Source organism: Stigmatopora argus, chromosome 10 (genome assembly GCF_051989625.1).
Source record: "Stigmatopora argus isolate UIUO_Sarg chromosome 10, RoL_Sarg_1.0, whole genome shotgun sequence".
Taxonomy (NCBI): Eukaryota; Metazoa; Chordata; class Actinopteri; order Syngnathiformes; family Syngnathidae; genus Stigmatopora; species Stigmatopora argus.
The window spans coordinates 5,643,120-5,671,114 of NC_135396.1; the positions used below are offsets into that span (position 1 = coordinate 5,643,120).

The 27,995-nt window shown below is 45.0% G+C and overlaps 5 protein-coding genes across 10 annotated transcripts; 2 read left to right on the forward strand and 3 right to left on the reverse strand.

Annotated features, from left to right (window-relative positions):
- Positions 1–59: 59 nt before the first annotated feature.
- Positions 60–8,061, reverse strand: clptm1 (CLPTM1 regulator of GABA type A receptor forward trafficking). The gene is made up of 14 exons (XM_077610952.1): positions 7,911–8,061; positions 5,740–5,882; positions 5,493–5,619; positions 4,630–4,788; positions 4,340–4,457; positions 4,172–4,257; positions 3,741–3,861; positions 3,411–3,655; positions 2,631–2,724; positions 2,366–2,556; positions 2,189–2,284; positions 1,964–2,099; positions 1,718–1,885; positions 60–1,161 (listed from the first exon to the last, which is right to left on the reverse strand). Exons 1-14 carry the CDS (start codon positions 7,959–7,961, stop codon positions 992–994), a joined length of 1,905 nt encoding a protein of 634 aa, XP_077467078.1. The 5' UTR covers positions 7,962–8,061; the 3' UTR covers positions 60–991.
- Positions 8,062–8,733: 672 nt separating this feature from the next.
- Positions 8,734–11,832, reverse strand: tbcb (tubulin folding cofactor B). The gene is made up of 7 exons (XM_077611002.1): positions 11,543–11,832; positions 10,977–11,106; positions 10,762–10,905; positions 10,453–10,549; positions 10,205–10,396; positions 9,364–9,436; positions 8,734–9,275 (listed from the first exon to the last, which is right to left on the reverse strand). Exons 2-7 carry the CDS (start codon positions 11,094–11,096, stop codon positions 9,161–9,163), a joined length of 741 nt encoding a protein of 246 aa, XP_077467128.1. The 5' UTR covers positions 11,097–11,106; positions 11,543–11,832; the 3' UTR covers positions 8,734–9,160.
- Positions 11,833–12,648: 816 nt separating this feature from the next.
- On the forward strand, positions 12,649–20,490 carry six5 (SIX homeobox 5). The gene is made up of 3 exons (XM_077611003.1): positions 12,649–13,487; positions 16,542–17,902; positions 18,012–20,490. The coding sequence occupies exons 1-3, from the start codon at positions 12,766–12,768 to the stop codon at positions 18,653–18,655; spliced, it is 2,727 nt and encodes a 908-aa protein (XP_077467129.1). The 5' UTR covers positions 12,649–12,765; the 3' UTR covers positions 18,656–20,490.
- On the reverse strand, positions 16,226–24,158 carry qpctla (glutaminyl-peptide cyclotransferase-like a). 6 transcript variants are annotated; one of them, XR_013303510.1, is made up of 10 exons: positions 24,090–24,158; positions 23,016–23,295; positions 22,509–22,649; positions 22,154–22,447; positions 21,884–22,045; positions 21,581–21,680; positions 21,396–21,512; positions 20,593–21,258; positions 18,747–18,797; positions 16,226–18,667 (listed from the first exon to the last, which is right to left on the reverse strand). XR_013303510.1 is itself a non-coding variant. In XM_077610999.1 (8 exons), exons 1-8 carry the CDS (start codon positions 24,137–24,139, stop codon positions 21,113–21,115), a joined length of 1,278 nt encoding a protein of 425 aa, XP_077467125.1. In that variant the 5' UTR covers positions 24,140–24,158; the 3' UTR covers positions 20,119–21,112. The 6 variants fall into 6 exon arrangements, 3 of the variants coding, with proteins under 3 accessions (XP_077467125.1, XP_077467124.1, XP_077467127.1); XR_013303511.1 differs by lacking the exons at positions 16,226–18,667; positions 18,747–18,797 and adding an exon at positions 18,808–18,905; XR_013303512.1 differs by lacking the exons at positions 16,226–18,667; positions 18,747–18,797 and having other exon boundaries at positions 20,119–20,774; positions 20,992–21,258.
- A 134-nt stretch (positions 24,159–24,292) lies between these two features.
- rrm1 (ribonucleotide reductase M1 polypeptide) lies at positions 24,293–27,992 on the forward strand. Its single transcript, XM_077611021.1, has 4 exons — positions 24,293–24,483; positions 25,172–27,153; positions 27,300–27,488; positions 27,567–27,992. The coding sequence occupies exons 1-4, from the start codon at positions 24,465–24,467 to the stop codon at positions 27,771–27,773; spliced, it is 2,397 nt and encodes a 798-aa protein (XP_077467147.1). The 5' UTR covers positions 24,293–24,464; the 3' UTR covers positions 27,774–27,992.
- The last annotated feature ends 3 nt before the right edge of the window (positions 27,993–27,995 follow it).

A 27,995-nucleotide genomic window follows, 5' to 3' on the forward strand; every position in this document is an offset into this window, starting at 1 on the left:
ATAACAAGCTAGAATTCTGTACAAAAGAACAGTCACTGGTGGAAAATAATAAAAACTCATTGACAATATTTATCTTTATATTAATACCAACAAAGCATATTTTTTCTGTTCCAGTTTAGAACCTGAACAATTTGTTTAAAATAAACTGAGGGTAGTAGTCACTGTCTCGTTGCTGAAGTCCTGTTGGCACCATCTCGAGGTTCAAGTTTTCCTCTCACAATTCAGTGTCCGTGTGGAATGAAAAGAAATGATTCACATGGAATTTACACAAAGAAGAAAATCTGCACTTGGCTCCTTTCTTCAATGTATAAAAAATGTTTCAAAACAAACTTGGCCAGCCTCCTTTCCAAGACACTGTACCCTCTCCAAATCAAACAAAATACAGTACATCACATTTTTTTTTACTTCACTTCAACTGCAAAACTAGAGGGCGGGCAAGAAATATTTAAATATAGGGATGCACCGAAAAAAAATGGCCAAAAAATGAAGATGAAACCGATGCGGAAAATGTTTACTAAAACGTTCATTAAATGCAATCTTCAATGTGTACAATTTGGGATCTATTGTCATATAAAACCTGCATTTATAGTTCATTATTACTACGCTTTCATTTTAATAGCAGTTATTTTTTTTTTTCATGCCCGATGTGGTTTAGATCAGGGGATGTCAGCATTATTTCAATGGTATGCCTATGAAGATCTGTGAGTCTATTTTGTGATCAAAAACTACAAAAAATGAATTTACTGAGACTTGAAATAGTGGTGGCAGATTTTTCGGTGCATCCCTCGTACTTAGTCTACAAGAATGATTCTCTGTGGTTCCGCATGAGAATCAGGGAACAGTTGGACTGCATTTTTTTCGTTATTCGTTTTTTTTGTTTTTTTGTTTTTGTTTTACAGTGATCTCGATGACAGACGACCCCCCCTCTGACTAATTTCCACAAGTTCTCTTTGCCCTGGCACCAAGACCCAAAATGGGGGCGTTGTCTGTCTTAATCATTCTTTTTCTCCCCTTCTGGCTTGTCTGTAGTGACCGGGGCTGAGGCAGCGGCCACTGTCGTGTTATTCTGTGGCTCGACTCCGCTGGTTCCGTACTCGTTTACCCTGTTGGGGTCCACTCGATAAATCCAGCGCTGATATAGATAGACGAAGAAGACCACATCTGCGGAGAGGACAGACCCTTTACTGGACTATTTGATCTTAGTTGGTACAAGCAGAGGTTTGGGCGACAAAGCCTCTCCACTTTCGATACAAAATCGAGTGTTTTTTTCTCGATTTTTAGCTCTGCAGTACAGATGATTTGGAATAAGACATGCATGCAATGTATTGTGCTATGGAAAAGCAGAGAATTGTTGGTCCGACTGATTTGCGTGTACCGGGAAAAATTTACCCAAGGTTGTAAAATGCTTCCCTCAAACAAAGTAATTTTTTCTAAAAGTTTCGCATTTACTGGAAAAATGAGTCCAAGGGTGCACTTTTTGACCTTAAAAATCAGATTCCTAGTTAGTAAAATCGATTTTAAAAAACAAACAAACATGGGGCCCCAAATAAAAATTAAATAAATTGAGCGCGGTAACGTTTGCAATTTTTTGTTCAAAACCGGATGTACGCTATTATCTCCATTTTGTCCGATGTTAACGGACAAAAACACTAACGCGCACACACACACACTCAGAAAGTCATATGTATAGATTCATTATGGAGGAAGGGAATCGTACCGTCTCTGAGGCAACCTATCCTGTACATCATTGGCATCTTGATGACAAAGGCAAACAGGTCATCGATGAAGGTATTAAGAGCCTTGTATGTGAGCATCCTCCATGGGAGGTGTGCCACTGACTTCATTTTGTAGTTGATGAAAAGCTGCGGCGTCATCGTAATGAAGCCTAAAAAAAGAGGGATGAAAAACATTTAGACAATTGAGAATGCCACCCAAAAAAATCTCAGTTCAATAACAAATTTACCGAAGGTTAGCAAGAATCCGTAGAGCATGCTGAGTACCCATGAGTACCAGCCTTTGTGCTCCACATACAATAAACTGTAGATGGCGTAGCAGCCGAAAAGGGGGTAGAGCAGCCATGACAGGTACTTGAAGGCCATCTGTGGACAGAGCCAGAGAGATCAGGTTACGACTATGCACAATCATCACATGACCATACTAATTAATTTGGCAAACAGCCTTGACTTACGTCGTCATAGATTTTGGTAGAAGACTGCACGTATGTAGATTTGTCTTTGAAGACGAGTCTCGGGACGATTCCTGCGATTTTGTTCTCTCTGTCCAACTATTGAAATTCCAAAATCAAGTTGATCATCTACACAGGACTAAAAAGATCATTAAAAAGGGGGGGAAAGTGCTGACTTACTTTGACGTCCATGACCTTGGTGATTTTCCAGAAGTCGATAAGAAGGCCGATGAAGACGCTGACCTGCACCACGAAGTTGGTCTCGTTGTCGAGAATGTAGAGGAGCACCACTAGAGACTGGAAGACTCCGAAGATGATGGAGCGCACGGACAGGCCTTCCAAAGACTGCCGACTGTTCCAGAACTGAATGTCTTGGGAAGGAGAGATCCGGTAAAAACGGCGAGCTCCGACCACAAAGTCTCTCGTAATGACGTCGCAACTTTACCATTCTTAAAGGCCAGAAACTCAAAGACGCTGTGCACGATGGAGACCACAATGGTGAGTCCTAGAAGGTACGGGTTGGTTTCCAGTAGGGCCACCTTCAAAAATATTTCAGGGATTTTTTACAGTTAAAAGAAGACTCGGTGCCTTTTTGGGCAACTCTAGACCAGCGTTTCCCAACCACCGTGCCGTGAGCAATGGTCAGGTGTGCCGCGGGAAATTGCAACAAGTCATACAATGTAATATTCGGAGAGAAAAAATAATATAGATATGACGAGATTAAAATTGAACTATTACAAGGTTAAAAGCAAAATATGATGAACGTTTAATGATAGATTAGACTATTTCAAGATTCAAAATGTCATTTTGTTGCTTATTTTTCTCTAACATGGGGCGTCAACTTTTGGCGACGTAAAGTTTGTGTGAGCGCAACATTTTTTTGCGTAATTTTAAGAGATTTTAGTCATGTTTGGAGAAAAGTCATAAAATGATGCAATTAAAAACATTTTTGCACCACTTGAACTGGAATTTGTTCAGGGTCAGCAGACATCAACTTTTGGTGACATTAGCTAATAAGTGTAAAAAAAATGATTTTGGAATCATTTTGGATTTATTATGGGATTCCTGCTGATAAGACTTTGATGAGAATGACTATAATTAATATAGGTGACATCGTTTTAAATAATGGTGGTGCCCCTTGAGATTTTTTTCAATGCAAAAAGTGTGCCGCAGCTCAAAAAAGGTTGGGAAACCCTGCTCTAGACCATTTAAATGTTCATTCTACCTTGACAGAGTCCTGATCCTCATCCGACTGCTCGTAGGTGTCCTCGGGCAGGAAGTTCCATATCGAGCGGGCGTTCTGGGCGGCGTAAAGCTGCCAGCGCCACAAGGATAGCGGGCAGTAATTGAGACGAAGTGGCAGTGTTGTCAGGGTGTCGTTGATGGGATAGTAGTCCTTCTGAAGGTTCCAGTAGTCATTGAAGTACACTATTGGGTAGTAGTCACCGCTCAGGGCGTCAAACTTCACATCTGGTGGTCGACGGGAAAGAGGAGATTAGTAAGTGACGCAGACGTCAACTTGGAATTCAAATATGTCGTAGATAAGAGAACTTACGCTGGTCTAGCGGAGGTGGGACGGAGCCCTTCACCCAGGCCGTGTGGTCGTCCACCATGTTGATGGTGAGGTTGGGATGCCAGTGAGAGATGATCTCCACGGGACCGTGGCTCTCTGCCCGCTGGTAGGCAATTCAATTGCGTGGATGTCAAGAAGGAGCAACCGGGTAATCATGCCAAACGACAGGTAGGCTGATACATGTTTAGAAGAGCCAATTTTGTTCGGGTAGATTGATGGTAGTGGAGTGGAGATACTACCACAGCAAAATTGATTTGCTTTTTTTGCTATAAATGGATGAATGTATGCATATGGAAGCAAATCCTCCTCAAGGTTTCCAAACTGGGCTCTATTTTTTATTCTTATAAGTATTTTTCTTGCTAATTTTGAATTACTAGAGCATTGGTGGAACACAACATAAGCTTAGAACTTACCTTAATCACTTCTGGATCTGCTTCCGTCTCCCCCGTGAGCAGATTTTTGGTCTTCATGAACTTCCTACGCTTGAATTTGTTCAGCACTGAAAAGCCGAGATTCCAGTTTTACACACCAGCACGACTGCCAACGGCATTATTTCAGATCAGATCTTGTCGTCCGCTTACTTCGCGACGCGTGAACAGTTGCCAGTCTGCGATACTGCCCTTTCCGGTTAGGGTCTGGATGCAGTCCACTTTTCGTGAAGTAAACGTGAATGTAGAGGGAGCCGTTCTGCTGCAATGCCTACATTTCCACACAAAAATAGGGAATCCCCGGTTACAATGTCCTCGGCCTGCGACCTTACGACGTATTTTACTTTCTGTATAATAAGTGTTATGACTTTAATGGTGAAATTTGGCTTTGTGCTATTCGAGACAGGACTCAGTCACTGTAAACACTCCCCCAATATTCTTACGTCAGGGATCGCCATCTCCTTATAGTGCTCATAGCAGCCGTCCCCGTCCTCTCCCGTGGACCAGTCTCCGTAGACTAAGTCCCGGTGGAACCAGAAGAGAGAATCCGTGTTGTTGAAGTCGGTGAAGACCTCCTCCTGGGAGATGTACACGTACATATCCTGTAGGCAAGATGAGAAAATGCTTTAGGACACACATGAGGGCAATATTCCCTTTCATTTTTTGTTTGTCTGGGCAGAAAGACAACCTCCCTGATCACACTGAGTACCGGTATGAGCAACATCATTGCTCGCTATGGGCACGCACCAGTATCACATCTGCCATAAGCAGGTGTATGTCTACTACACATAAATGATTTAGTAATAATAAAATGTCATGATTAATATCTATGAATGGGCGGCCCGGCGGATGAGTGGTTCGCGCGTCGGCCTCACAGCTAAAAAAAAAAAAAAATGGGGATTTTATTTTGTGCGCTCCATATGATTTGCTGTGCGCAGAGAAGACGAGTGTAGTGCGTAATTGCGCACGCGTGCAGCTTAGAGGGAACATTGGAGGAGGGTCTTTAGAACAAGAGTGTCAAACTTGGTTTTGTCTGCAGGCCCCGTGAATGCCAACTCGTACAGTATCTTAGAAATACCACGCGCAATGATTTTTCTTAAGATTTTCCCTTCAAAGTAACACATTTGTACTCCCTATTAAAACCATGAATATGGAGGTAAAAATTGTGAATCAGGGGGCGGCTTATACGCGAGAAATTGTAAAATTCAATGATTCCAAGGCAATTTTAAGGGTGCGGCTTATACGCATAGGCGGCTAATATGCGAGAAAATACGGTAAGTTGTTTCACAAGACATCTTGACAATACCATGAGGGTGTCCTTAGTGAAGAGATTCCGGCTAGGTACTCTAGGGGCCCCTGCTGGGGTGTTGGGGTCTTCTGGAGTGGAGGGCCCTCGACGAAACCAGCTACTGATGGCCCAGATGATAAAAATTCTAGAAGTACATCAATAATAAACATGTTTTAGAAGAAGTAAACACAGAATTTCTGAACAACAGAAATTGCATTCATATGTAGATTTTTGTTAAATTATTTTAGCAAAAATAATTGCGTACCTGAAGAGAACTCCTTTAATAACTTGCCAGATATTCGGTGGTTGTTGCTGCTGCTGTTGTTGTTGCTGTTGGGGGTCCTGCACATTTTCTGTCGTCTGCACGGTCTGACCGTCTGTTGTCCCGGCACTTCCATTACTGCTAACCTTCGACGCAACAAACAAAGGTAGCGTTAAAAATGACTTGTTCATTGAATTTCACCTTTCCGTGATGTGAAAATGCCAAACCAGAACAAAAGTGAACTATCCACCCCCCACAAACAAGGCCATTTTTCTACTCAAGTGACACAATAGGCACAATAGCGCAAGTCATGAGACTCATTTGCTATCTCAACATTTAATCTTCCCCTTTGTTTTCGACACATGGGGGACAAAAAGGGTTGGGTTTTGTGAGCTAGAGATGCCACTCGACAGTAACAAGCGAGCAGGTAGATTATTAGTATGGCGGGAAGTTTCTACAAAGACAATGATATAATAAATGTTTTTATTTATTTTTTATTTTTTACAGATTTTTTTTTTTTTAAACGTAATTACAGTTTTTTGGTAAGCCCTTCTCAGTTGTTTTTATAAATTACAGGCGACCACTGGGATAAACCAACCTACCATCAATGTTGACATTATCAACACAGGCCTAGAGTACCCTCTTTTGGTTAGGTGTAAAAAATAACATAAAATGATATAAGAACATGTGAATCATTTCACACAAGTCACACCCGCGGCCAAACTATATTAAAAAAAAATGGCGTTGTATAGTCCGGTATATACGGCACTCAGCTTTATTGCAAAATGAGTGAGGTTTTTGAACTGGTGAAGTGACGGATATGATTTCCTCCTGCGGGTTGATGATCAAGCTACCCGAACTAACGAAACGGTGTAATAATTGACCGCTCCAATCGGCTCCGTTTATGATGTTCTATCAGTGGGCGCAATACAAGCCTCAGTCGGACCAGATGCCGGTTTTGCCTCCAGTCTGACTGGCTTCAAATTGAATTAGCTGTAATGGTCATTTATCATTCCACCCAATATCAGTCATAAGTATGTTGCCCACTGCCCTTTGTTTCAAAAAGTGGACATCGGCCTAATCTGCACAGATGACACCGTGTTATAGTTTGAGTTCATTTAAAGTTCAATGCAGATGAGAACAGAGAAAAAGCAAAATTCAGTGCAAATGGAAAGGACGTGTATTGCACACAAAATCAAACGTGCTCAGTTTTTAGGAGAAACATTTTCAGAAGAGCCAACGGGAACGGCAGCCTGCACCTGCGCCAAGTTATACATTAGTAAAATTGTTTCCGTGCTTTATGTTCATTGAGGACCCTGCATTCGACCTGCAGTTTGATTTGTTCTTACTACTGGAAATTGACAACCTTACTCACCTTTGAGATTGTGTATATGGATGTATGTATATGTAAAAAAGCCTGTTCAAACATGTAAAAAAACACTTTTGGGTGTGCTTTTTAAAAATGTACTCTATACATTTCCCAGGTATTGGATGAGTCAACATCAGGTAACTGAAAAATATGTTTTGGGGAAATCTTTAGTATTCAACTGTAACTCCCAAATCTGATGACAGTACCTTAAATGGTGCATAAAAATGCAAACAATCTTAATTAATCCAAAAATGATTATCTTGAGGTAAATCACAATTCCCCAAACAACAGATACGAAAATAAGTCATCATTATGATTTTAGAAAACGACAACACTTTTTTTGCTTTAGATTGAGCAGAAAACTTCCAATTTCTACAAAAAAATGTTTAAAATTGAGTTAAACCCACTGTTTTCCTTCAACGGCTCATTTGTCACGAGTTAACGATGCTTAGAAGCTGCGTGGTTCCCTCGATTGAGGCCTTGTCAGACACTGCGAAGGGTTTCCACTTGCCCCGGGGAGCGTGAACTAATAAGCCGTCAACCTGGTGGCTCTTCCCGGTAGATGTGTCCGAGAAGACCGCTCTCAAACGAGCCCTCGTCCTGCTAGCTAACTGTGAATTTGTCAGCGCTAGCATCGGAGGAAGGAGGGGGGGTCGCGCTTAGAAAGCAACCGGCACTGACAACGTCACTCGGCCGCTTATAAAGGTAACCGCGTGATGCTCGGCGGCGAAGCGGCATGGCGAGCTTCCTGACACCGAGAACGGCAAGCGGACGGTAATGTCAGAGTGGGAGTCGTGGAGCTTACCTCGCCATTGCTGTCGGCCGCTTTAGAGGCTTCTATCTCCTGCGTCGCCATCTTTCCTTGTCTCGATAGCGCACAAGCACGTTAGCAGCACACTGGTACCTCGCGGGGAAATCTCGCGAGAAGAACGTTACCACGTGACGTGTCGTTGAGCGGAAACGTCAACATTGGGATGGAAAGGACGAAAAATGAGGGTTTATACTACGTTGCGTCCTTTATTTGTCTTTTTATGTCCACGTAGCTCTACCGAAACAAAGACAACACAGATGCCATGTATATACCATAATATTCCTACCTGATTTGATTGAAAAGTGTGAGGAGGGCTCTAAATATTGATTTTTTTAGATGAAATTTTATAAATTATTTTCTTTTTCATCTTTTAATCATTTGAAAATAGAAAATAGATTCTAAGATATATATTTTTACAATCAAATGTAAAATTGGTAAACAGTAAATATATATATTTTTTTAGATTCTTATCTTTTGGGGGGATGAAAATAGCCCAAAAATGCAAATACATTTGATTTTTTAATTTTTAAAGAAGTTCATTAATTAAATATGAAATATTTGGGAATCTCCTTATTTTGATGAATTGATTGATTCATAATAGTTTGCCCACAATTTCATCTGTAAAATTAATAGGGAATGGTCATTGCTTCCCATTTATAATATGGTCAAATTTCGGACGCCTAGCATTGTCAACGGTACTGAAACATGTTCACTGGCTGCCAACCCTCCCAGTTCAAATAGATTGCCTATGGCCGTCAACGGCTATTACCTGTTTTAAATCGCAGTAGTTCAAAAAAAGCACAACAGATGTTGAAAGTAGTTTATATGAGACAAATTTATGGAAAAAGAAAAATACAGACTTTATCTACATGAAAACTTGACGGATATGGACTTGCCTCACGCACAATTGTTTTCAAATATCTTCCTTTGGTACATGCACATGTATGTTAAAAAAACCATGTTTATACACACCAGTATGAATCGGTAGATCAGTTAGTATTTTAACAAATACAATTTAGGCACATGATAGTCGAATGATCAAGACCATGCGGAAGCACATCCTTCATAATCAAGAATGTACAATGTAGGCCCCCCACAATTATTTCTACGGCCTTCACGTAAATATGTAGAACGTAAAGCAACTAGAAAATAAGATGGTCACTGTGTGTGGTTCACGCCTTCTTGAAAAAGCAAAGGGAACAAGTTATCACCAATGTCCTTCCATCATTTCACAGCTCGCAGACCTACATTTCATCCAAACCATAATCTTCCTCTGGGAAGTCTCCCACCGTCACGCTCAATGGCCTTACAAACGCCCCATAGTTCTTCTCGCACTCAAAGTAGCGCTTGCCCTCGCAGCTGTGAGGGAAGGCGACGAGCAGAAGAGTCAGATTAAAAATCGGCAACACATAATCTGCATTATATTAGCGCGCCACCCGTCTCTTACCTGCCGTCATTTTTCCCCAGTGGTTCATCATATTTGACACCCACCCAATGGCCTGGCTTGAATTCTGTCGTGCCTAGAAATGCAATAATGACAAATAGTTTCACGAAAGCGCTAACATTCCTACCCAAGTCTCCTCTAAACTATGCAACTGCGCAATTACAGAAAACTTATCCAACGCAGTGAACACACTGCAAATGGATTAAGAAAAGACCAAAAGACCGGCGACAAAACAAGGTAAAACAACACGGTCTAGGCATCAATAAAAGCCAACAATGGCCATGAGCAGTTTCCCTGAGCCGACGTGTGAGTGTATAAGAGTTTGTATGTACATGCGTTGTCGCTTTAAGAAGCTACGTCAGTAAGGGTCTTAACAAGTTCTCCAACAAAAATCAATAAAAGTCCGGGAAATTTGGAGCTTTTCTTTAGCCTAATAATTACTAGGGCATTAAGTATGACTAAATAGTAATTCACAGTTTGTATTTAGGGAATTTGAGCAACGATTTAAATGGTAATTATCACTTACCTTCCGGGCGACCAAAAGACCGGCGACCAATCGACCGTGTACCGTAATTTGGTGAGTGACAGGTGTCCAGCCAATCATAGGATACAATGCAAGACGTATGAAAAATTTAGAGGGAACATTGATTCCTACCACATCCGAGTCCAAGTATGTGGTATTTGAGTAGAAGTCAAAGCATAGAGGTAATATATGTCATATATTAAAATTCAATACAAATCTGATTTGGCGTTTTTAAATGTTGAAAACGGAAAATTACGATTGATTTAGCAAAGCAAATCTCGGGAACGCACACAACTTGTCCCAAAGATCCGTGTGACTTACCGACAAACATGACGGTGCCAACTTTAATTGGCTGACCGGGTACGCGCACTTGGCATCGACCGCCCACGGAAATGCCTTCCGCCGCCACCCGATGTTCCTCCTCCCGAGCGAGGGTTTCAGCTTTCTTTTTAGCCATATCCTCTTCGTTGAAGCGTCCGAAGGACTGCTTTTTCATGAAGGATCTCGCTGAATCTGAAAAGGGCTTCATGGGTTATGGCTCTGCTCCATGTGAAACAGCCAAAACTCACCTGATATCTTTTCATAAGCATCATCCGCCATAACATATTTTTCCACTTTGGTGACGTCACTAAATTCTCCCAACTCGCCTCCACTTTGATCGATAACCTGATAAAAAAAAAGGATAAAGAATTTGAGCATTAAAAAAAACACTCGAATCATGATATAATGTCTGTGTTTTGTTTTTAAATGATCAAGATTTTGGAAGGACTGTTCATCCTCAGATGTTCAACTCATTTGCAAGCCTCCTCAATCTCGCACAAGTGATTTAGTTATAGAAAAATATCAAAACTCAGTGTAACCCAGGCATAGTTTCCTACATGTATTCTGCAGTCGTCATCCACAGGATAAGAGCCCAGCAAAGCGTTATCGTTGTCCAGCTTTTGCAACAACTTGTCTGACGTGCTGTACAACTCGAGGTCCATGCTGGAGGCGGGAGCCCCAACCACCATTTCCAGTTTGCCCTAAAAAAAAACAGACTAATTAATACCACTACGCCCATGTCAAGTCATTAGACCCATGCGTATTGATTTACCTTCAAGTCCGCAATGGAAATTCCTCTGTCAAACCGTCGCTTCACCTCAAAGGACGATATGGTGGTTGTAAGGCGCACATTGACAGAAGGATTGCTAACAACACTTACTGAAGCATCCATCTTCTTGACTCTTTGGACATGGATGAGAGTTAAAAACAAAAGACACATTAGCAAGCTGTCACATAACTTGATAGTCAATGATACAATGATGAGTGACATGAAATTAGTGTCCCCTTCTAAAAATAGAGTAATCGTGCCAAATGGCTAAAAGATTTGTTAGTAAACATTGATGCCCCCTTTCAACGCAATGCTACAAAAGACAACGCCTACTTCTGATATTGAGTTCTTTTTATTTTACTTTATGTTTTCACTCCCAAACACACACAAATATCAGAAAGTTTTTTTTACTAGTGGTACTGATTTCAAATGATGACATCTTTTTTTATTTTTTTAATAGCAAACCACCACATTCGACAGGACGCGTTAGCTGTTTGGGTGGCTAACTGGGGTAACAAAGAAAGCACTCAGGATACATTAAATGTTTACATTTGATGATAGTTACTTACATTATGTCCCTCTGGAGTGTGCCTACGTGTGTGCTGTATATCTCAACGGCGTTCAATGAGTCAGGCTTTTGTGTTTTCGTTAAATATGTGTGAGCTCCCGTTATTTAGCAGTCGTATGGTATTGAGTTTGCTGACTCCACCGTTTTCTAGGCAAGACACGCCCTCTCAAATTTGATTGGCTGCTTCATTCCCCGAGTCACATACTGCATAATAGTTTCCCGTCTGGAGCAGAAGGACGTGAGTTAAGGCGATTTTCCAGCCAATCATATTGCAGCAAGGCGTATCCTGTCTATAACACCGGTGGGATTTCTGCTTGTACGTAGTCGGTATAATTCAGATTCCGCATTATTAACCCCGCCCTGAAAACTTTAGACAACCAATCATAGCAGGCGCAAAATAGGGTGGTTGCTGGAGAATGTTGAATGCCTTTCTATTCTTAAACCACTTAACATTTGCTCAGCAAAACGATAACATTAATTGTTAATTTATGACAAAGGCTATGTCACGTCGTCGTTTTATCTATAAACGACAATTCCGGGTTCCATCTTCCCACCCACATTTCTTCAGACAACCAATCAGATCAGAGTAAAGCCAGTTTCACCAATGACGTTCCGAATGTGGCGGAAGTATGGTGTCTTGTATTTCACGGATGGACACATTTCTAACCAATCAAAACAAAAAACTGTATCACAAATACTGTACTATTGCGTAAAATAGTTGCTTTGTTAAATGAAGTATTACATTATAAAAAATGAAGGAATTATTTTTTTTAACTAGCTTGAAAAAAATCCCTCGTACAGTTTGAAGCCGAGTGATTACTAAAAATCTCCATTTTAAAAACACAGAACATGGAGTAAAACATGTTTTTTTAAATGTTACTATGTTCTTTAAAAAACGGAAAAGTTGAGGGAAATGGTTAGTGCAGAGGTGCATTTTCTTTTGTGTAAAAAAAAAAAAAAAAAAAAAAACAGGAACAGACAAATGCGGTTTTACAAACGCACGTACAGCGAATAGAAACCTTGTAAAAAAAAAAGGGTAACTGAATGATTAACAAACTTATTTCCTAACTTTTTCCGGGGGCTTGCCGAGGGTCGAAAATGGGCGAGTCCTCGTTGTCACGCTCGACTCTCCGCTGGCGACAGACAGAAAGGGGAGCGAGGAGGAGTAGGAGTAGTAGGAGGAGGAGGAGGTGGAGGAAGGGGGGGAAAAGTTCAGGCAAAAAAATGGCTTCCTTGTCTCCGGAGTCTAGCGAACAAAACGGCAACGGCGCAGAAGAGCCCGCCGCCTCCGCCACCTCCGCCGCCGCCGCCGCCGCCGCCGCCACTTCCGCGGAGGACGAGAAAGACGCCGAGCAAGTGGCCGAGCGCCTGCTCCAAACTTTCCAGCTGTCGGCGGTGAGTTTTTCCACGGAGCAGGTCTCGTGTCTGTGCGAGGCCCTCCTGCAAGCGGGCAATGTGGATCGCCTGTGGAGATTCCTCTCCACCATCCATCCCTCGTCCGAGCTGCTACGTGGCAACGAGACCCTGCTCAAGGCCCAGGCCCTGGTGGCCTTCCACAAGGAGCATTTCAAGGAGCTTTACGCCCTGCTGGAGAGCCACGACTTCCAGCCGTGCAACCACGTCTTCCTCCAGGACCTCTACCTGCGAGCCCGCTACAAGGAGGCGGAGAGGTCCCGTGGCCGCAGCCTGGGCGCCGTGGACAAGTACCGGCTGAGGAAAAAGTTCCCCCTGCCCAAGACCATCTGGGACGGCGAGGAGACGGTGTATTGCTTTAAGGAGAAGTCGCGAAACGCCCTCAAGGAATGCTACAAGAGCAACAGGTACCCCACGCCGGACGAGAAGAAGAACCTGGCCAAAGTCACCGGGCTGTCCCTCACGCAGGTCAGCAACTGGTTCAAGAACCGAAGGCAGAGGGACAGGACCCCGCCCGGAACACACTGCAAAAGGCAAGTCGAAACGCACGCACGCACGCACGCGCGGACACACACACAACACAAACATACGCACGCGCACGCGCAACAGGGCTCCTTTTAATCGACCTCCATTTGTTGGCGTGTGTGTGTTTGTGTGAGAGAACAAAGACAGCAGAAAAGTCGAAAGGAGTTGACAGCCGAGCGTGTTGCTTTGTTGTGAAATGTGAGAAGCGGAGTGGGCGAGTGACCCCCAAAACAACACCTCGTAGTCGGATTGGCACTCGCGTGTTACACGGTTGGAAGATTGGTAGGAAAAATATACCAATCGATGGAATTGAATTATATTAAGCTTGGTACTTTTTTAAATATACAAGTATAGGGTTAGCTTTGGAGAATGACTTTAAATATCCACGTTAAAATTTTGTTTCACTGATTCTCGGGCAAGTTATTTTTTTTTGTTAAATAAAAAAGTGGCCAGGTGGCCAGGCGGTTGAGTGGTTAGCGCGTCGGTCTCACGGTGGGGGACCTGGGTTCAAATCCAGGTCAGTCCACCTGTATGGAGTTTGCATGTTCTCCTGCGTGGGTTTTCTCTGGGTATTCCGGTTTCCTTCCACATACCAAAGACATGCATGGTAGGCTGATTGGATACTCTAAATTGCCCCTAGGTATAAAGTCAGCTGGGATAGGCTTCAGCACCCCCACAACCCTAGTGAGGATAAAGCAGTTCAGAAAATGAGATGAGAAAAAAGTGGCATTTTGGGTTATGTCACATAATCAACATTTTTTTAATACAAGTGTGACCTACGTTTGAGTTTAATTTATTGAATAAAAGGACAATACATATTAATGAAAATATACATATTCATGTTAATGAACAAATGTTCTAACTAACTAAAATGTGATGTCCACAAATGGGAATGCCGAGTCTCAATTATTATTATTATGTTATTGCTATTCTTAATTATTTGTATACACATGTTTAAAAAAAACACTCCTGGAAAGGCTAAATGAATTTGTGGCGATAATATATAATAAATTTTGTTACATGCACATGACTTTGTTTACCAAAACGTCAACAAATTAGATTAAAAATTGAATATTACATCATGGCATCAACAGATAACCTCATTGTGGTTAACTGTCCCATGATGTTTTTTTCTTATCTTAACCAAAAATATAAATGACAGTTTGTCCAATACAGTGCATGATTTGCAATTCAATTTCATTTTGGGGGAGTTCAGTTATTGAATTTGCACGCTGGGTTGCAATTCAAACAATGTCTTAGCGCTTTCAAGGCCTGAATGCAAAGCATTGCTCTCTGAATTGAGCAGAAATGTCAGATGGCCTCCGTGTTAGCATTATTTAGCAAATACAGTGGTACCTCGTCATACGACCGTTCGTCATACGGAATGCTCGTCTTACGGGGGAAATTTCGATCGAATAATTCGCCCGTGATGCGGTCAAAATTTCATGATGCGACCAAGCCAGGTCGCCATGGCATTTTTTTGTTTTTGCATCTCTTTCGTGTAAAAAATATGTCTACGAGCACTGGTGGGCGGACTTTGCATTTCCACACGCGTTTTCCCCCCACTTGGTCTACATTTACATACCAGGTAAACAATACGTATTACAATGGATCGGCAAAGTTTTGCTAAGAAAAGGCGACCGTTGACAATGGACATGAAACGCGAAATAATTGAAAAACATGAGCGTGGGGTACGTGTTACCGAGCTCGCTCGGCAATACGAGAGGAATACGTCAACCATATCCTCCATCCTTAAGCAGAGGGACGCAATTAAGGAGAAGAGGCCGACCAAAGGACTATCTATCATTTCCCACCGGCGCAGTGACATTCACGACGAGATGGAGAACCTTCTTTTATTGTGGATAAAAGATAAACAATTAGCAGGAGATAGCCTGGCCGAGTCTACCATTTGTGAAAAAGCCAGCCGAATTTACATAGATTTGATATCAACGAAAGGAGAGCCTTCAACAACTTCACAAACATTTAAAGCGAGTCATGGCTGGTTCGAAACATTTAAAAAACGATCTGGAATACACTCTGTAATCCGACACGGAGAAGCGGCGAGTTGCAATTCGAAAGCTGCGGTGGAATTTATTAAGACATTTGCCTTGATTATCGCCCAGGAAAATTACACCCCCCAGCAAGTTTTCAACTGCGATGAAACTGGTCTTTTTTGGAAAAAATGCCCAGGCGGACAGGATTTAATCGACCTACAGGAGCGTGAACATTTGTTGCCGGAACTTAGTAGCGAGGAGGTGGTGGAAGAGGCGGCTACAAAAGATATCAAAAACATGCTCGCGAAGTGGCAAGAGGTTTCGGATTTTATTGAAAAGACTCACCCTGACAAACTGGCAAGTGGTCGCGCATCATCGTATTATGATGACATTTGTATTCGACATTATCGAAATATTTTGAAGGGTAGACAAAAACAAACAACGCTTGATGCGTTTGTTTTGAAGACTTCGGCGGAGCGCCCAGGTGGTGTCAACCCGTAGAACTAAGTAAGGTAAAAAAGATTACAACTAATTTAGAATTTAGTTTTGTTTGAAGTTACATTAAAGGTTGAGTGTCTGTTTTTTTAGTTATCCAAGTTAATTTAAATTTGTTTGTTCGTTTAAGAGTGCAATGTTGCCGTGGAGAAAGTCACCCCGAACAGTCCCCCCCCCCTCCGCCTCCGTGTGTGTTGTTCTCTCCCCTCCGCGAAATGTGTCTAATTTTACTCATATTAAACACATTATTACTATCAAACCACTCGTTATTTATTACTTAGTTAATAGATGGTGAATTATAAGAAATAAAACATGTTTTCCAATCCAATATCCTGTTTTTGGTGTTTTCTTCAGATAGTTGGAACGAATTAATTTGTTTCCCATTCATTTCAATGGGAAACTTTACCTCGAGTTACGAGAAACTTGTCATACGAGCTCAGTCCCGGAACGGATTAAGATCGTATGTCGAGGTACCACTGTACTCGTTTGAGTTTGGTCCGTTGAGTCTCGGCTGCCTCCTTACGCTTCGCTTTAAAACATGCTTATCTATTGTTTATCCCTGCGGTGTTTCAGCGAGTCCGATGGAAACCACAGCAGCGAGGACGAGGCGAGCCTCACCAACGACGCGGCGGATAAAGCGGACGAGCCCGCCGTCGCCAAGGCGTCCGTCATCTCGCTATCGGCGCTCAACTGCGCCCAAGGAAGTCAGCTCATCGTCAACGGTTCCGGCAGCTTCCTGGCGGCTCCCCAACCGTTACTTTTCAACGGAAACTCTCTCATCTCTGGTAGCGGTGGCGGCGTTATCATCAACGGGCTGAACTTGGGGGATTGCCAGAAAGTCACCCTGAGCCAGGTGGCTGGCTCGCCTTTGATCCTGAACGGAACCCAGGTCCTCGGCAAGCAAACCCCGTCCGCAGTCGATCGACTGCTTTCCTCGATAGACGCCAAAGCACGCGGTCTTCCCTCGGTTGTCCTCGGCGCCAACGCCTTGCCGGCCTCCAACCCGACGTCAGTCATCACAGTTCCCGCGCAAGCCAAGAACCGCGGTAACGACGCGGTGGATTTCATGGACGGACCCGAACACCTGATAAAAGAAGAAAGCGCCTCTTCGACCTTGCCGAGCAGCCTTCCCTCTCTGGCCCTCTCGCAAACCCCCCAGAGCCAGGAGCCCGTGGTAACACCCGCAGCCTTGCCCATTTCAAGCTCCGCCTCCTCCCTTTCAAGTAAGCAAGAGGATTACCTCATCTTTGCCACTTCGGCCCCTCAGATAACCCCTCCCAGCGCTCTGGTCAACGCCGTTCAATCGAGCCCTCAGGTGTTTTCCCTACCCCAGGTTGTCCCTTCTATCCAGGGCATACCAGTGTCCCAGCTGGTTCAGCACTCCTCCGTCGGACCGATTTCCCAGTGTCCTCAGCTGGTGCCAGTTTCCCCACTGGCGGGACCGGCAATCAACTACCCAAGCCTTCTGACAACGGCTAGACCTCCACCCTCGACCGGCGCTTCCATGAGCGCGGGGTCCGTCTCGCAGGTCCCTCTCCCACCGGAAGTGACGGCCCAGTTGGGAACCCAAGCCATCGACCCCTTGCCTGGCAAACTGGCAACGCCTCAGGTCATTTCCATCACTTCGCCCACCAACGCGGGAGCCCAGTTAGTCCCCGTTTCCATGCCCCAGCTGATACCGGTCCCGTCCGGCCAAACGTCGAGCGCCATCTCATTTCCCCAGGTAGTTCCGGCCAGTCCCTCTCTGTCCATGACCTCGGCCGGAGTACCCGTGCAAATCCTGGCTTCGGCTCCGGGCGGGATGAATCAAAGTCCTCTGAGGATAAACCAAATGAGACCCATTCAGAGCGTGGCTCCAGCTCCAGCGACTGGCGTGTCCCCTGGGGTGCATCTGCTCAACTCCGGTGTCATTCAGCTGCCTTCTGCACCTCAAGGTGAAGTCTCAATTACATACTTGAAATGAAAAGGCGTTCGCTCGGCCTTCAAATGTCGACTGAAAGCCGAATAACTCTAATCCGTGTCCCTTTCTGTGCATTTCCGTAGGTAACCTTGTCCTGGGTGGAAGCCCTTATTTAAGCGTCCAGCAAGGCAAGCTGATCCTGACCATTCCGGCTGGCTTTCAACTCACCAGTCTGCCTCTGAAACCGTTTTCGGAGCCACCCGCCAACGGGGTGAACCTGGGCCTCAGCCCTTCGAACGTTCCCGTCGCCTCCCAGCTCGTGGCCCCCCCAGAGCAGCCCGCCAACGTCCTGACGACGCCCCCGTTGAACTTCCTCAACCCGCCCGCCCTGTTCTACGCCGCCGAGACCGGGAGCGCCGGCGCCCAGACTTCAACCGTTTCCTCCCCCGCCGCGCCGGAGCCGTCGGCCGCCCCGAGCACGCCGCACGCGCTTTCCCCGGAGAGCATGCTCGCCCTCAGTCCCATGTACGGAGGAGGGGCGACGCCCAACAGCCATTTGTCCCAGCCGTCTTGGAGCCCCCTGCCTCTCTCCACCTCGGCCGCTCTGAATTTATTTGACGGGCGGGGGAAGGCGGACCTACCTGTGGATCCGGCTTTGTTGGGACTAGCGGGCGGGGACGCTTTGCTTCTGGGCAGCCCTTCTCCAGAGCAGGACCAGATGAGCGGGGACGGCAAGATTCTGACGCAACTTCAGTCGGTCCCGGTGGACGATGAACTCGGCTTGTAGACCAGAACATTTCTGAAAAAAAACAGAGAAACAATCAAAGCGCCCCTAAAAACAATGAGAGCGACCCACAGCATGGTGCCTGTTAACGTACATGTAACGTAGCGAAACCTCAGCTGGCACTTGGAAGATGAATCTTCTTCAGCTTTAACAGAGAGCGGAGGACGGACATCCATCCATCATTTCGTATTACTTATACTGATCCCGGTCATGTGGAAGCTGGACTTTATTAGGACTTGGGGCAAAAGCCAGACTAAAACCAAGATTGGTCCTTGAGTCAATCACAGGGAGCGAGCAATTAAGCTCATACACATGCATTCAGTGAGCATTAAGCCATATTTACTAGTTACACCAAAGTCAAGATTGCAATGTTGAAAATGGTCTTTTTTTTTACTTAAAATTGATCGTCTAGCCAACTTCCTAAAATTATGGCCTTATTTTTTTTTAAGCTACAAAAAACAAAACAATGACAGTTTGAACAATCCACCAATTCTGGCGCTAAAACACCTGTTTACCACATCCTTCTGCTTTTCATAATACAGTCCACTTCCCGTTTTAATTTGGAAACCTCCATTGAAAACTGCCAAACTATTTTAAAAAATTAAGTTGTATAAACAAGTTGTTGTTTATTTATATATATATAAAAGTTTTAGAAGCTTAAGTGCCTTTTTAACTGGTTTTCAGGGGCCTGTATTCTTCAATGTTCTCCCCAATTTAAGGATACAAGGAACTTTCCATTTGTGGAAGTAAAAGTGAATTCAACAGAGCTAGAAATAACGGATTAGCAGATTTCCTCTTATTACAAGGAATTGCATGCAGATTGCATTATTTGACATGAATTTGTGCTCAGTTAGTTTTGGAGTTGGCTGTCATGTCCCCCTCTGGTCAAACTGTGTTTTTAAAGCTAAAGTTACACTTACCGTCCTCCTTTCTTTTTTTTTTTTACAATGACTATGCAATTTTCTCGCTAATAGGACACTATGTCTCACGTTGGTAAAAACGTGGGAGCACAATGAAAGCTTTACGTTTGTGAACTTGACATCACGATGCTGCGTGACACTAAAAAAACAACGTGCCTTATATTAAGTTTTTTTTAAATGTCTGAATTCATGTTTGTATACGGAATACTCATTTATGTATGCTTTTATTTTGTATATTTTGCACATTTCATCCATACGATGTTTACGCTGCGGCGCGACGATAGTGTTTGGAAATGCGGTCACTTTGGATCTTATTGTGGAAAGAAATTCCAACTTTTCTTTCATTGTAGTCTGAATTGGTCGCGTCAAACCTCCACTGTCAACGGTGAACCTTTTTAGCCATGAATGGTACACAAAAAAATGGTGTTGCATAACAATGATGGCTTTGTTGTGTGTATGTGTTTTTTTTAAAATGGTATTATGCAGTGGTTGTAATCCAATGTATGTTGTTTGTATTGTATGTGCATTTAATCCAAAACACGTCTATCCATCAGTGTTTTTTGTTTTATTTTTAAAAGAACAACTTCCAAGAAAATAGAATTTTCAGTTGTCCACAAATGGAAAGGTTTAAAGTTAATTGCGTGGACAAATCATTACCAAACAAAGCGCTATAAAAAGGGAAATATTTTTTTTATGATAGCGAATGACTACGAGCCTCTTCTAACCAAAAATCATAGCCTGTGTGGGCTAATGCACAATTGTTTTATCACCTGACATCCTCTTACAGTCACCAAAGATAACGTATTGACTTTTTGCTATTGTTTGAAAAGGGATCACTTGTGCCATGTTTTTTTGTATTATTATAAAATGTATTTTATTTTTTATATCACAGGATGTAATAAAGGACATTTACATGAACTGTAGTGTTTATCTTCCTTGATTCACTTGGATAAATAGTGTATATTTTTGGGATGGAATGGTCCGTGACGGCTCAAAACAAAAAAATTACAATATACGTACCATTTAAGATGTGGTTGAGCGGTAATTTCAAGTATCAAATGGAAGCTTAAGAGCAGTGCGGTAGGACAAATGGGCTCAAAGTGTCTCTGCGGTACTGCGGGGGACAGAAAGATATGTCGCCGGATGTCTTACAATGTTATTGGGTGGAACAAGGCCAATAGAAAAAGTGGATGACCTCACACCTGTTAAAAAAAATCATGTTTGAGAACATATATTTACGATTTTATGTCCTGGTTGTGCCATATTTGGTCTGGGAAACTTCAATTAAAGGCATGAAATGACAACATTTTCAGTGTTATGTCTGCTGCCATATTGTTTTCAGTGTTTTGACATCAAATATAAAGGCTTCATAGAAATAAATGTAGTGATTGACATTAGGCAGCAGAGCAAATACTTGACCTATGAGACAGCACAGTGGAGGAGATCTTTGGTTTAGCTCAGTTTCCGTCTGGGATCTCTCCAATTAAGTGCAAATTCAATTGGCTTCACGTCTGATGAGAAGGTCCTCCTGAAAATGTCCTCACAAGCCAAAATACTCAGACAAGAACAAGGCCAAGATCTTGGTCAAATTCTCCACTGTAGGCCGATGCATATTCTCCTCCGTGTCGTCCAGCGTGTGCCAAACGGACGGGAATGGGGTCGAGATAATGTGGAGTACCGGGACACCTGGAGGTGGCAGATTTACGCATTATTAAAAGGGGATGGGAACGTGATAGTCATCGCGATATCGTTCCCACAAAATTTCGGCGCATTTTTCATTTTCTCGTTTGGTAGAAAACGCCACGATGGAAATAAGCCTCCACCTCGTCGAAGAAAGGGGATGTGATCGTCCTCAACCATTCCGTAATTCAGGTCCTGCTTGAAGTAGGTCTGCTTTGACGGGTGCGACGTCAGGAGACCGTGATGATGGAGGCGCCTTTCTGTGAAAAACAGGCGGATTACGGGTTTGTGCGTGAATTGGATTTGATCGTAATGGTTGTCCGTCTACCCGCTGCCATTAGCTGGTTGAACCAGCGTGCCGTGTTGTCAAAGTGGTTGACTATCGTGGGATCGGGAGGACCCAGAAGGTCCAGCAGCACAAACAGATCCTGGAAAATCAATAAGATGATTATGCTTGAATAGCCTCCTTCTATAGCGTATATATAAATGCACTATATACGTTATTTTCTCGCATATTAGCCGCTTCCGCGTATAAGCCTCACCCTTAAAATTGCCTTAGAATCGTTGACTTTTACAATTTCTCTCGGTATTATATGCCGATACGCGGCAGGGTGTTGGGGGTGTTTCTCACCACAGCTTGCAGCAGAGTGGTATGAGAGTTGTTGTCGGGGTGAGGCGTGGCGGCCATACGTTCAGCCAGATGCCGGGAGCCATAAAGCGAGTCAGTGGCCGTCCATTGCTCAAACGCCTCTTCGCCGTCGAAAAAGACGAGCTGGAGAGTTACTGGAGGCTTCTGAGGAAAGAAGCCAGGAAGAGAAGATGCTAATAGTCAACAGGGACGTTTTTACGAACAATAAAAGCAATAAAAAAAAGTTTTAAGATCTCACATGCTTGCACTCACTTGTTGTTTGAAGGACTTGAGCTGGTTATCAAGAACAGTGACCAACTCCAAGATCATTGCGCAGGGCACCGCCGAGTCACTGGCCCCTAGGAACACCCTCCCCGGGGCGCGTTTGTCCGGGGGCAACGCCTTGGAGTCGTAATGACACGTCAGCATGAGCCGGCGAGGCGCCGAAGGATCCAGGATGGCGATGATATTGGTGAAGGTGACCTTCCCTCTGGGCGTGGTGTCCGTGAAGGAGTCCAGGTCCACTTTCCAGCCGGCGGACAGCAAGGACAACGTGGAGGTAATATGCTGAAGGACAGGAAGATTGTGGGACAACGCTAGAGCAGGGGAACGCCGCAATGAAGGCTACCTTCTGTACGGCCAGGATGCCATTTGTCCCGGGCAGCCTCTCTATTAGGATGGGCCTCAGGTGGGTGTCCCACAAGCGATTTCCATCCACTTGGGAGGCCAGGCGTTGCATTTGAGGCTTAGAGTACTTGCTTTGTTTGTGCTTGTGGAGTTTATGGAGAGGAGGTAAAATTTGAAGTCAAGCAAGTGCATTGGCATTCACCGTTCCATTACACAAATGATATTTTAGGATGAATCAAAGTACACTACAACTATGAAGTCCCAAATCAAGAATGTGAATAGATGAGAATAACATTTTGCAGCTATGTATATCTTAGAAGCGTGCACGCAAACATCCTTAGAGTCCATATGGGTCAAATTGAAAGATTGTAAACAACAGGTTCAACTTGATGGGGACGGGAAACATACAACAAGCAATTCCAGGTTATGTGAAAACAAAATTCGTTTAAACTACTTTACGGACAATTTTAATGGGATTTGCGCTCTTTTCTGCTCCTTTAAATTGTACCTTGTCCCATACCAGATCTGGAGCAGATATTCGATTCCCATCAGAGATGTTGGACACGTAGAAGCCGAGGACCAGGACCATCACCAATGACCCGAGGGCGAACAGCAGCATCAGCAGTTGGGAGCGGGGCCTCGTCAGTCGGTCACAGTCGCTCCCCTTCCGCGGGGGCACATTCCGCCGGGAGGTTTTGGACATGACAGCGGATGCGGAGGTTCTCTTGGCAGCGGGTCCCAGTAACGACGTGTCCTTAAGATTGAGCACGCGAGGGAGGAGGCGGAAGCTGACGAGTAGAAAAACAAGCTCATTCAAGTGCTGAAAACAACGCGTAACGCTAAATGTTGTCTTGAAGTTAACAACGCATTCCCGTCACTATAAGTTAATGTATTTATTGTATTTCGATAAAGAAAATGTCATGTAATACAACTTAGTGTTTTGTTTAGCGCTAAGTTTGAAATATATACACTTCCGGCATTTTTGGCACATGGTGTTGTTCTTTTTCTTAGTAGCTGTTGGCAAACGGCGTTTTGGTAGCACTACCGCCACCATTTGGTGTGTAAGTGTAAATCACGATTTCAACTCTCTTTGACCTCACGAAAAATATTAGTCTGAACGCGCAAGTAATGCATAACATGATTCATTTCCCGTGTTATTTTATCCCGAATCAGTTTTTCGTCTATATTTTGAAATCCATTCATTCTAAGATTGAATATTCCAAATGATTTTTTTATTTAGATATATTCCTCAAACCTCCTCAGAAAACTGGCCAATTAAAATGACTACATCGGCTTACATTTTTAATAATATGAAGATGAATGTTTTAAATTATATAGACACGAGTTAACATGCCATAAGTTCAAATTGGAAAACAAACCATACATATAATATCCCTTTAAAAAGGCAAACAATTTAAACAAAAATCCATCTTTTTGCAAATCTATTTCACGTCCTAACTCAACCGCTCAAATCGGTTACGTATTGATTTTGACCTACATTTTTTTTCAATCCCGCCATATTTTGTCCGGGAACACGACCGGAAAAGGAAACGACTTTACACTTTTTAAATTGTTTACTCACATTAAGACACACCTCTTTTTGCTCCTTTCTCGATGGCGATTGGTCATCATGGTGGTCAGTTTCCGCCTTTTTTCTGTTGTACAACGAACGAAGAAACGAAATAGGAGACATTATCACTTCTGATTGGCCTACACAATTCATAATATAATTTTCTCAATGTCGATTGGCCAAATGCGGAGGCTTGACCCTGCCTTCCACTTCCGCCGCTACAAATTAACGTTAGCGGGAGTTTACTGCGAAAAGGAGTCACTTCTCTTCGCGCTTTTGCCCGGGCGAAGTTCTTTAGGAATACGGCGGCCGAGTTTGCACTTTGACGCCGTGACAGGTTAACTGTTAGCTGCATTGGAGGTGGACTAAATTAACGCTACCACCAAGATGCATGTGGTGAAGAGAGGTGAGTGTCAAACGGTTGCTTTACATGGTACTGATCAGATTCTACATCTTTCAATTGTTCTCATATTAACTTCGACAAGTCACCATTAAATGTTTGCTGTGGTTTTACTCTTTACTATTAAGCGTTTATGTCAAAAGAGCCCGTTCATCGGATACAGCGTAATGTTGTGTAATTTATGTTTACCTGATGGATTAAACGTAAACGACTACATTCGGTTGAAACGACAAGAACAAAAAAGGTGTCTAAACGACATTACACTCAGGAGTTGATGTAAAGGTTGCGTTGATTGTTGATTATTTTGTATTTTCGATTTGTCTTTGTCATATTTGGCGCCAATCGGAACATCAGGTTGCGCATGCGCACGGCAGACAAAACTCAAGGACCATCAGGTTGCGCATGCGCACGGCAGACAAAACTCAAGTTTAAAAGATTGCCTTTGTGTGTCTCATACTACAGCTTTTGACATTTTTATAACTCTTTCCTCAAAAGGAAAGACGGCACCAATTAATCTTGTTTTACAAATTGAAAGAATAAAAAGAGGGGATTAAAAAAATGTAACATTGGAGAAAAACAAACAAGACAGTCATTTGATATGTGCCCAGTCATTTGATCAATGTTGGTACTATTTTAGCGAATCACTTGAGTATCACAGCCTGTCTTAATCCATAACGGTTTGTCTCGGTTGCAGACGGCCGCCAAGAGCGCGTCATGTTCGACAAAATTACCTCGCGAGTCCAGAAGCTCTGCTACGGCCTGAACTCGGACTTCGTAGACCCGGCCCAGATCACCATGAAGGCCATCCAGGGGCTGTACAACGGCGTGACCACGGTGGAGTTGGACACGCTGGCGGCCGAGATCGCCGCCACGCTCACCACCAAGCACCCCGACTACGCCGTCCTGGCGGCACGCATCGCCGTCTCCAACCTGCACAAGGAGACCAAGAAAGTGTTCAGTGAAGTCATGGAGGACCTGTACGCTTACGTCAACCCGCTCAACGGCCGCCACTCCCCCATGATCGCCAAGGAGACGCTGGACGTGATGCTGGAGCACAAGGACCGCCTCAACTCGGCCATCATCTACGACCGCGACTTCTCCTACAACTTCTTCGGCTTCAAGACGCTGGAGCGCTCGTACCTGCTGAAGATCGACGGCAAGGTGGCCGAGCGGCCGCAGCACATGCTGATGCGGGTGGCGGTGGGGATCCACGGGTCCGACGTGGACGCCGCCGTGGAGACGTACAACCTGCTGTCGGAGAGGTGGTTCACGCACGCCTCGCCCACGCTCTTCAACGCCGGCACCAACCGGCCGCAGCTGTCCAGCTGCTTCCTGCTGACCATGAAGGACGACAGCATCGAGGGCATCTACGACACCCTCAAGCAGTGCGCCCTCATCTCCAAGTCGGCCGGCGGCATCGGCGTGGCGGTGGGTTGCATCCGCTCCACCGGCAGCTACATTGCCGGGACCAACGGCAACTCCAACGGCCTGGTGCCCATGCTGCGCGTCTACAACAACACGGCGCGCTACGTGGACCAAGGCGGTAACAAGCGGCCCGGCGCCTTCGCCATCTACCTGGAGCCCTGGCACTTTGACGTCTTTGACTTCCTGGAACTGAAGAAGAACACGGGCAAGGAGGAGCGGCGGGCCCGCGACCTCTTCTACGCCATGTGGATCCCCGATCTTTTCATGAGGCGCGTGGAGAGCAACCAGGACTGGTCGCTCATGTGCCCCAGCGAGTGCCCGGGCCTGGACGACTGCTGGGGCGAGGAGTTCGAGGCGCTCTACGAGCGCTACGAGAAGGAGGGCCGCGTCAAGCGGGTGGTCAAGGCCCAGCAGGTGTGGTACGCCATCATCGAGTCGCAGACGGAGACGGGCACACCGTACATGCTCTACAAGGACGCCTGCAACCGCAAGAGCAACCAGCAGAACCTCGGCACCATCAAGTGCAGCAACCTCTGCACGGAGATCGTGGAGTACACCAGTCAGGACGAGGTGGCCGTGTGCAACCTGGCGTCCGTGGCGCTCAACATGTACGTCACGCCCGAGCGCACGTACGACTTCCAGAGGTTGGCTGCCGTCACCAAGGTGGTGGTCAAGAACCTCAACAAGATCATCGACATCAACTACTACCCGGTGCCCGAGGCCCGGCGCTCCAACATGCGCCACCGCCCCATCGGTGTCGGGGTCCAAGGGCTGGCCGACGCCTTCATCCTCATGCGCCACCCCTTCGAGAGCCCCGAGGCGCAGCTGCTCAACGTGCAGATCTTCGAGACGCTCTACTACGCCGCCCTGGAGGCCAGCTGCGAGCTGGCGGCCGAGCTAGGCCCCTACGAGACCTACCCCGGCTCCCCCGTCAGCCGGGGCATCCTCCAGTATGACATGTGGGGGCAGACGCCCACCTCACTGTGGGATTGGGCGCTCCTCAAGGAGAAGATCGCCAAGCACGGCGTGAGGAACAGCCTGCTGCTGGCGCCCATGCCCACCGCCTCCACCGCGCAGATCCTGGGCAACAACGAGTCCATCGAGGCATACACCAGCAACATCTACACGCGGCGGGTGCTCTCCGGGGAGTTCCAGTGCGTCAACCCGCACTTGCTCAAGGATCTCACCGAGAGGGGGCTTTGGGGAGAGGACATGAAGAACCAGCTCATTGCTCACAATGGATCTGTGCAGGTAGGTCATGAATTAGTGTAATTATTATACTTCTCTACAAAGTCCTGCCCCCCAGTGGCCAAGAGGCGCAAACACCCAATGCTGTTCTTCTTATTAATAAACTGCAATGTGGAATATATCCTGAGTCTTTTTTCCATGTCCTTCAGGATATCGCGGAGATCCCTGCCGACCTAAAGCAACTGTACAAAACGGTTTGGGAGATCTCCCAAAAGACGGTGCTGAAAATGGCCGCCGACCGAGGAGCTTACATCGACCAGAGCCAGTCGCTCAACATCCACATCGCCGAGCCCAATTACGGCAAACTGACCAGCATGCACTTCTTTGGCTGGAAGCAGGTACGTGTCCAAACCTTTGAAATCGACCGAGCCTATTTGTTTTTAGCTCCTCCCGAATGACCGTCTATTTGGTCCCAGGGTCTTAAAACGGGCATGTACTACCTTCGCACCAAGCCTGCCGCCAACCCTATTCAGTTCACGCTGAACAAGGAGAAGCTGAAGGAGGTGTCCGCCAGCACCGCCACGACGGAGAAAGCCTCCGAGCAGGACGCCAAGGAGCGCAACACGGCCGCCATGGTTTGCTCCTTGGAGAATAGAGACGAGTGCCTCATGTGTGGCTCTTGAAAGCGACCCCATTTTTGTATATAAGCTATGAGTTGTCTAGGGGCAGATTCCATGACTCTAAAGCCTTTAACGGCGATAGACGTCCAATTCCATGCAAGTTACGTTGGGCTGGAAGCGATCCCCGTTGTTATCAGCATCAATTTCCTGCTTGTACTAAATACAAGTTTTTCTAATTTGAACTGTTTGTGAATGAGTTAACCTAAAAACTTTTGAATCGGTGAC

Bases quoted from the DNA above. Each gene is read 5' to 3' on its own strand.
- rrm1 (XM_077611021.1), top strand. The intron at 27,154-27,299 runs GTAGGTCATGAA...CATGTCCTTCAG, and splicing joins CTCACAATGGATCTGTGCAG to GATATCGCGGAGATCCCTGC. The intron at 27,489-27,566 runs GTACGTGTCCAA...ATTTGGTCCCAG, and splicing joins ACTTCTTTGGCTGGAAGCAG to GGTCTTAAAACGGGCATGTA.
- qpctla (XM_077610998.1), bottom strand. From the start codon at position 24,139: ATGATGACCAATCGCCATCGAGAAAGGAGCAAAAAGAGGTGTGTCTTA. The intron at 23,296-24,089 runs GTGAGTAAACAA...TCTACTCGTCAG, and splicing joins AAAAAGAGGTGTGTCTTAAT to CTTCCGCCTCCTCCCTCGCG. The intron at 22,650-23,015 runs GTACAATTTAAA...AAACTCCACAAG, and splicing joins CAGATCTGGTATGGGACAAG to CACAAACAAAGCAAGTACTC.
- tbcb (XM_077611002.1), bottom strand. From the start codon at position 11,096: ATGGATGCTTCAGTAAGTGTTGTTAGCAATCCTTCTGTCAATGTGCGC. The intron at 10,397-10,452 runs GTGAGTTTTGGC...AGCCCTTTTCAG, and splicing joins TGCTTATGAAAAGATATCAG to ATTCAGCGAGATCCTTCATG. The intron at 9,276-9,363 runs GTAAGAGACGGG...CTTCCCTCACAG, and splicing joins CTGGGGAAAAATGACGGCAG to CTGCGAGGGCAAGCGCTACT.
- six5 (XM_077611003.1), top strand. From the start codon at position 12,766: ATGGCTTCCTTGTCTCCGGAGTCTAGCGAACAAAACGGCAACGGCGCA. The intron at 13,488-16,541 runs GCAAGTCGAAAC...GCGGTGTTTCAG, and splicing joins CCCGGAACACACTGCAAAAG to CGAGTCCGATGGAAACCACA. The intron at 17,903-18,011 runs GTGAAGTCTCAA...GCATTTCCGTAG, and splicing joins GCTGCCTTCTGCACCTCAAG to GTAACCTTGTCCTGGGTGGA.
- clptm1 (XM_077610952.1), bottom strand. From the start codon at position 7,961: ATGGCGACGCAGGAGATAGAAGCCTCTAAAGCGGCCGACAGCAATGGC. The intron at 5,620-5,739 runs GTACGCAATTAT...ATGTACTTCTAG, and splicing joins ATTAAAGGAGTTCTCTTCAG to AATTTTTATCATCTGGGCCA. The intron at 2,100-2,188 runs GTAAGTCAAGGC...CTCTGTCCACAG, and splicing joins CTACCAAAATCTATGACGAC to ATGGCCTTCAAGTACCTGTC.